Source organism: Budorcas taxicolor, chromosome 6 (genome assembly GCF_023091745.1).
Source record: "Budorcas taxicolor isolate Tak-1 chromosome 6, Takin1.1, whole genome shotgun sequence".
In the NCBI taxonomy this organism is placed as follows: Eukaryota; Metazoa; Chordata; class Mammalia; order Artiodactyla; family Bovidae; genus Budorcas; species Budorcas taxicolor.
Genome location: NC_068915.1, coordinates 114,248,331 through 114,256,357, shown reverse-complemented (window position 1 = coordinate 114,256,357; position 8,027 = coordinate 114,248,331). Strand labels below are relative to the sequence as shown.

The window sequence follows — 8,027 nt, the reverse complement described above, 5'->3', positions numbered from 1 at the left end:
ACCGAGGATGGGATGGCTGGATGGCATCACAGACTCGATGGACGTGAGTCTGAGTGAACTCCGGGAGTTGGTGATGGACAGGGAGGCCTGGCGTGCTGCGATTCATGGGGTCGCAGAGAGTCGGACACGACTGAGCGACTGACCTGAACTGAGCTGGGGAGAGAGATGGGAGGGGCCGTGACTGCTCGGCGGCCCAGGAGGCTTCTTTGGGGACGCAGAGATGTTTTGGAACTGGACAGCGGTGGCTCCACAGCCTTGCAGGTGTAGCATATGCCACTGAGTCATTCACTTTTAACGGCGGGTTTGCATGACATGTGAGCTTCCCTGGCAGCCCAGATAGTGGAGAATCTGCCTTCAGTGCGGAGGCCTGGGTTTGACCCCTGGAGCCCACTCCAGTGTTCTTGCCTGGAGAATTTATGGACAGAAGAGCCTGGAGGGCTACGGGAGATCCACGGGACTGCGAAGAGTCGGACATGACAGAGCGATTAAGCACACACCTAGGCACACAGGATGTGCATTTCACGTCATCGAAAGGAGGATCTCGGAAGTGCGCCATGGGACTGCCCACGGCCTCCGAGCCTCAGCACCCTGTCTGTGGGTCAGGAGCCGGTTTCAGCCCTGCCTGTACTCCCAGCCCTCAGTGGGTCGCTGGGAGGGACGGGAGAGGGGGCGGGCGGGGCTGGGGTCAGCAGTCCAGATAAGCCTCTGACTACGCTCAGCACCTAGTGGCTGCCACTTGGGCTGGAGGCCCTGCCACTGTGTGTCCCGATGACTGACTGGAAGCTGCAGGTAGGACTGGCCAGGCTGGGCCGGAGGATACACAGTGGGGGAACACTTGGAGCCCCTTCTCCTGTCTCCATCACAGACAAGGGGCAGAGACGTATGGGGTAGGTCCCTGCCCTCAGGTCCTAATGGGACACATGATGTGAGGCAGGCTAGCAGGCTGGCGCAGGGGTGAGTACACTGGACTCTGGCTCTCTGCCCCTTCCTACCTGCTGTGTGACTGCGGGCAACGCACCTAACCTCTCTGTGCCTCCGTTTCTTCAGCCGTTCATCAGGAGACAGACAGTCCTGACCTCGAAGTGTGCTTCGAGCATTCAAAGCAGAAAGGCCCCAGCGCTGGACACTTGGTGAGGGTCTAGGGAAGGGAGAAGGTGCCCAGGGAATCCCACGACCCACAGCTGACCAGCTTGGGGGACCTGGCCTGGGATGGCTGGACCCCCAGTCCTACCTGCCCACACCCGAGGATGGGGTGCAGCAGTGGAACAGCCCCCTGGGGACAGGCCCTGATCCCCGCATACTCCCCAGGAGGCAGTCCGGGGATGGGGGAGCCTGGGGACTCCAGAAGGCTTTCTGCAAAACACATTTATTGCTTCTTGACCCCTTGACCGCGTGCCTCCCTTTCCCAGGAAGCCAGCCCCCGAGACCCTGGGCCAGCCGGAGGCCGTGCCTGCAAGCACCGGGCTCAGGACGGGGGCCCGGGGACCAGGTGGCCCCGGCGGACGCTGAGCTCGGTGGCGAAGGCCCGCGCCTTCTGGTAGAAGAAGAGGGACATCTCACGGTCGAGGAGGGAGTGGTGGTAGACGGAGGCCAGGCGCGCGCAGAGCTTCATCTGGGCCCTCTTGCTGCCCAGGTCCATGGCTGCCGCCAGCGCCAGCTGGTAGTACCCGGCCGCATCCAGCGGGTCCTGGAGACAGACGGCGAGTCACCGAGGGGACAGCACCGCGCTAGGGAGGGTGGCCTCTGGGGAGCTTCTCCCTGGGCTAGGACCCCCAGCCAGGGCAGCTCCAGGGCTGGGCCCGCGACAGCGCTCCAGGCGGGCAGTCCACTTGCTCGCCCCAGACAGGCCAGCTTTGGCGCCTCTGGACGGGCCCTGCATGTTTCCCCCAGGGAGGAGCCCCCTGCTCCTCCCAGGGCTGCCTGAGACAGACCGGGCATCTATGGGGGCCTGGACTGCCATCCCGGTGGCCCTGGGACCCCCGGTCCCCACTCCCCGCCTTGGCCCTGGAGCCGAGGCCTCGGACCTTGGAGTACCTGGTCCCCTCCTCCCAGAAGCCTCTTTCCTGCTCACCCCCGGGGCCTCTGAAAGACAATCCGTGTCTCCCCCTTGGGCTGAGCTGAGGTCTGGGAGGCTGGGGTCTGAGAGGTCCCTGCAGAGCCATGTGGTCCAGGGTGGCCTGGCTTGACCCTTGCAGCCCACATCCACGCTGATGCCAGCATGCCCGGCCTTTTGCACCAGCCCCGGTGCAAAGCAGCTCCAGGTGTCACCTCTCAGAATATCCGGCCACCCTGAGGGGGCGTGACCCCCATGCCCTGCAGGACGCGGGCTCCCAGTTCAGACGCATCTGTGCCCTGGATGCACCATCCCCAGGCTGAGAAGTCCCACGTCCCCTCACCCCTGCCGACTTCTGCCTCCCACCCCAGTCCCCACGTCCCCCCCGGAGGCTACCCAAGGGCAGGCACTAATCCCAAACCTGCCCGTCCCCTCCTGCTCACAGGGGCTCCTCGGGGCAGAGAACACAGTCACCAGCCCTGGCCCACCACTGCCCCCGCACAGAGCAAGGACCCAGAAGACAACGGAAGCAGGCGTGTGCAGCAGTCACTGTCCCCTGGCCAGGCGGGGGGACCCTGCGTGTGCGTGTGTGTGTGTGTGTGCTGGGGGGAGAGGGCAGGGAGCCAAACACAGCTGACTCTGGGAAACAAGAGATGTGACTGGCCCTGAAGCACAGGGAAGCTTGGCAGCTTGTGGGAGCCTGGGAAGCACCTCACTCAGCCTGGGGTGGGAGGGGAGGGCTTCCTGGAGGAGGCGGCATCCCAAATAAATGGAAGGAACTGGCCAGAGTGGGTGGCGGAGGGGGGGGTGTGCATTCCTGTGCACATGTGTGTGTAGAAGCTGGTGGGTGGCAGGTCCAGGATTCACACCCACGTCTTTCCTAGTTCAGGGCTTGCTCCTTCTGCTATGACACAACACACACGGGCTAAAGAGAGTCGGTCGGTGAAGACGCCACAGCAGCCCCCACCTCCAGGGCAGAGCCCCCAGGCCCCCCTTTCTCCACAGGGCTGCAGGGTCCCAGTCCCTGAAGCCCCAGCCCACTGCCCCTCATTCTGCCATAATCAGCTGCCCACGCCTAGCCTGGTCCCCTCCCTGCCCTGTGGGGGCACCAGCTCGTGCTGCAGCAAAGCACTTGAAGAGCGAACCGCACAAATCCTGAGCAGCTCGGGGCCTGGACCTCGGGGAGAGGGGCTCAGCTGCAGAGGTCACTGCTGCCCACGGAATCCCCAGCACCGGACACAGCAGTGGCTGCAGGGATGACTTATGGCCAGCAGGTGTCGCCAGCCAGGCCTGCCTAGTCAAGGAGCTGGGGGTTACCCGAGGCAGTAGAGGGTCTTCCAGGGCCGCTCCAGCTCCTAACTGCTGCTGGCTGGGGAGGGGGAAGTGGGGAACTCAGCCCCGGACTGGGGCACCCTCACTTCTCAACCAACACAGATCAGGGACGCGTGCAGGGGCAGGGCTAGACCCAGAGTAGGGGTGATGTCTGCCTGTATGGGCAGGGCGGAAGGGGGAAGGGGCAATAGAAGAGACACCCCCAGGCCCTTGTCTCATCCACTGCAGGGTTCACAGAAGAACGGAAAAGTGGCCCCAGCTCCCACCACTGCAGCCCCGACAGGGAGGGGCTCAGCCAGGGTGCTGGGTGTCCCTGCCGTAAAACCTGGGGCAAGTCACGCCCCACCCGAGCCCCGGTTTCCCTCTCTGTGCAGTGAGATGATAAAGAGGACACACCCTCTTCCCCAATCCAGGTGATATGAGGATTCCAGGAAGGAAAAAAGGAAGAGCTCTGCAGACTGGCAGGCTTCCTGGAGGAGGTGTCAGGGTGTGGGCTGTACCTTGCAACCTAAAAACGAAAGTGTTAGTGGCAACCCCATGGGCTGTAAGCCTGCCGGGCGGCTCTGTCCGTGAGGACCCTCCAGGCAAGAATACCAGAGTGGGTTGCCATGCCCTCCTCCAGGGGATCTGCCCAACCCAGGGATCGACCCTCATCTCTATTGTCTCCTACACTGCCAGGCGGGTTCTTTACCGCTGGCACCGCCTGGGAGGCCCGCCTTGCAACATGGGTCTCTGGGAATAATGGTAACACTTCCCCCTGGCGGCTCAGCTGGTAAAGAAGCCGCCTGCAAGGCGGGAGACCTGGGTTTGATCCCTGGGTTGGGAAGGGAAGGGAAAGGCTACCCACTCCAGTATTCTGGCCTGGAGAATTTCATGGACTGTATAGTCCACGGGGGTCGCAAAGAGTCGGTCACAGAGTCGGACACCACTGAGCGACTTTCACTTTCTTGCTCTCTCACTTTCCCCCACCCCAGAAATGTCTTTATCCACCTCCTACATTTTTTGTGGTTCACTTCTGCTGGGCAGTCAAGACACAGTTTTGCAGTCACCCCATCCAGAAGCTCCCCCCACCCCCACCACCCAACTACACTCATTTCGCCCTTTACCCAGTGGCAGCTTCCCCCACTGACCCTGAGCTCTTGAGGGCAAGGCCTGACCCGCCTGGAAGCAAGGACGGTGTCCACTGGCCTCGCCTGCAGCTCACAGGGGGGCCCAGAGCTCCGGGGAGATCCCCGGGACTTGAGGAAGAGGACCGCAATGCCTCCCTCACGCCCAGAGCCGGGCGACGGCCCCCACGCCCTGCACCCGGCCCTGTCTGCACCCCTCTCAACCTTGAGGTCGTAGAAGATGATGTCGCCAAGCGCCAGGTACACCTTCACGTAGTACAGGGGCTCCTCGTCGAACTCCAGCGGCGAGGTGCAGAGCGACAGCGCCTTGAGGTAGAAGTGCTCCGCCAGCTCGCTGTGGCCCAGCCGGTGGTGCAGGGCAGCCAGCCGGTGACAGGCCACCCGCTGGTTCAGCCGGTCCCCTGGGGATGCCGAGGGGGGCGGATGCCGTCTCACAGCCCCAGCCCGTCCCCTCCCAGCCCCAGACCGCCGTCCCACTCGTGCTAAGCCGTCTCAGCAGCCTGACCCCAGGGCAGGAGAGAGGAGCCTGCGGGCCTGGGGAACTGAGGCCCTGCCTAGACCTCAGGGGTGGGGGGCCCTTGGGGTGGGGTGCGGGGCTCACCCAGGGTGAGGCTGAGCGCCAGGGCTGTGTGGGCGAACTCCAGGCCCTCCTGGGGCGTCTCCATCTCAGCCAGCAGCGCAGACAGCTTGTTGCAGAGCCGCAGCTCGGCCTCCCGGCTTCCCGTGGACACCGCCAGGGGCAGTGCCCGGTCCTGAGGGGACAGAGGGCAGGTCAGGCCTCCTCCTCCCGCAACAGGCAGTCAGGCCCAAGCCCTCCTGAGGGCCCCTGGGTCTGCCCCCGTGAGCCCCCTGGAGCTTCTCGTGCTAGATCGCTTCAGGCGTGTCTGACTCTTGTAACTCCCTGGACTCTAGCCCGCCAGGCTCCTCTGTCCATGGGATTCTCCGGCAAGAATGCTGGAGGGGGTTGCCACGCCCTCCTCCAGGGAATCTTCCTGGCCCAGGGACTGAACCCGCGTCTCCTGCATCTCCTGCACTGGCACTAGGAGGCAGGTGTGGTACCGCTAACGCCACCTGGGAAACCCTCCCTCCACACCACACCATCAGTTCTCAGCAGTGTGCCAACGCCAGGGCCCCTGGGGCGTGAGCAAGGGGTGTGAGCCTGGCCTGTCAAGCTACACCGCACGCCCTTAGACCAGCCTTGCTCCTCCTGGGTGCAGGGGGCCTGACCAGAGGGTCCAACACCCTCTGTGCACCAAAGAGGCTACTTTTATCTGTAACCTGGGGCCCAGCCTCATGCAAGCTGGTCAGACAGAGGCGGAGACGCCGCCCTCCCCGGGAGGCACGTGCAGATGTGAGGCCTGGTCCCGGCGGCCCTCTATCTGATGCGCTGTGTGTCCTTGGACCTGCCCCTGCGCCTCTCTGAGCCGGTTTCCTCCTCTGTGGAATGCGGGCAGGCCCTGCCTCCCAGGGTTGTGTGGGTCTCTGGGAGGCCTGTCCTCCGACGGGCGTTTCTTGCTCTGTCCTGCCCAGGCTGGGGCTGGGGGTTGGGATGGTCTCTGACCAAACCACCCGGAAGCTGAGCCTGTGTGCGAGGTGGGGAGGTCCTGCCCCCCAGGAGGGTCGCCCCTGAAGCCCACTCGCCTGGACCCACGGGACGGGGCGGTGCTCACCCGGTAGAAGGACACTGCTTTCTCGCGATCCCAGGCCCCGTTGAAGAAGATGTCTCCGGCCTCCTCGAAGAGCTGCAGCCCCAGGCCGGGGTCCCCCGTGTACAGGGCGGCGTTCTGCGCAGCCTGGATGTACAGGTCCACCAGCTCGCTCTGCCGCAGCGCGTAGTAGATCTTCCCCGCCTGCAGCCAGGCGTGCGCCTCCTTGTCCTTCTTCAGCAGGTCGATGAAAACCCCCAGGCTGCGCTTGGTGTACTCCAGGGCGGACCTGTAGGCCCTGGGGTTAGATGAGGTGGGTGCTCAGAGCCGGCCTCCCGGACCGCCCCGCTGCATGGAGGGGACCAGGTTCTCTCCGGGGGCCCGTCTGGCCACCTTGGACCTGGGGCGTCGGGGGGCCAGGCCCAGAGCCTGCGCGTCCAGGCTGATGGGAGACCAGGGCAACACACGGCCCTCATCCAGCAAAGGTGAGGAGGCCTTAGGGAGGGAAGCAGGCAGCCCTGGGGCCTTAAGGAGTGAGCGGTTCATCTCTGACCCCCCTGCACACACACAGGCCCACGTCACCTCCAGACACAGCAGGGGTCGTGGCCCCTGGGCAGAAACGTAGAGCCCATCCAGGCTAAGGGTTCTGACACGGACGGAGCGTCAGAACCACCCAGGGTGCTGGTCAGACACAGATGGCAGGGCCTGGCTCCAGGAGCTGCTGGCTCAGGAGGTCTGGGCTGAGGCTTGCCACGCGCGTGTGCTCAGTTGCGTCCGGCTCTTTGCAGCCCCCATGGACTGTAGCCCGTCAGGCTCCCCTGTCCACGGGATTCTCCAGGCAAGAGTGACTCTCTGTGACCCCATGGACTGTAGCCCGCCAGGCTCCCCTGTCCACGGGATTCTCCAGGCAAGAGTGACTCTCTGTGACCCCATGGACTGTAGCCCGCCAGGCTCCCCTGTCCACGGGATTCTCCAGGCAAGAGTGACTCTCTGTGACCCCATGGACTGTAGCCCGCCAGGCTCCCCTGTCCACGGGATTCTCCAGGCAAGAGTGACTCTCTGTGACCCCATGGACTGTAGCCCGCCAGGCTCCCCTGTCCACGGGATTCTCCAGGCAAGAGTGACTCTCTGTGACCCCATGGACTGTAGCCCGCCAGGCTCTCCTGTCCACGGGATTCTCTAGGCAAGAATACTGGAGTAGGTTGCCGTGCCCTTCTCAGGGGACCTTCCCGACCCAGGGATCAAACCTGTGTCTCTCGCATCTCCTGCACGGCAAGTAGGTTCTTTACCACTGAGCCCCCGGGAAGCCTAGGAATGCACACCTCCCACCAGCACCCAGGTGAGGTGGACCTGCTGACCCCGGGACCCCACTCTGAGGAGCCTTGATCAAGGCTGTGGGCCCATTGGTCCTGCTGTGAAACTGAGGCCCACAGGGTGAGAGGCATCCCTCCTGAGTCCCAGGGAATCCAGCCCCTTCTCTGCTCTCAAGGAGCCCCCACACTGGATGGGGTGTTATGAGACTCTGCCAGCCTGTGAGCTGTGTGGTCCAGCTATCTGTTCCCCACCCCCGGGCAGGACACTCTGGGTGGGTTTCACAGGTGACCCCGAAACCCTGCTCTGGGGAAGCAAGCGGGACAGTCACTGTCTCCTGTGGACTAGGACCCTCCAGGCACACACGGTCACTGTCCTCACATGTGAAGGGACAAACAAGGACCAGACTACGTGGCCTAGTGCTGGGCCAGCGAGAAAACACTCAGGGCAGGCTGGGGCCAGCTTCTAGAAGCTACCACGGAAGGGAGGATGACTCAGAAACACATGCTTCACTCCTGCCCTTGGGGACAAGACAGAGCTTGCTGGCTCAGTGCCCGA

At 63.8% G+C, this 8,027-nt stretch overlaps 1 protein-coding gene across 1 annotated transcript in view; it reads right to left on the bottom strand.

The window, feature by feature from the left end:
• Positions 1-1,385: 1,385 nt before the first annotated feature.
• The window catches only part of SH3TC1 (SH3 domain and tetratricopeptide repeats 1), a 49,253-nt gene continuing 42,611 nt past the window's right edge, over positions 1,386-8,027 (bottom strand). The window contains 4 exon segments of the mRNA XM_052641643.1: positions 1,386-1,687; positions 4,717-4,913; positions 5,114-5,264; positions 6,183-6,456. Coding sequence (XP_052497603.1) covers positions 1,466-1,687; positions 4,717-4,913; positions 5,114-5,264; positions 6,183-6,456 — 844 coding nt within the window. The 3' untranslated portion in view covers positions 1,386-1,465.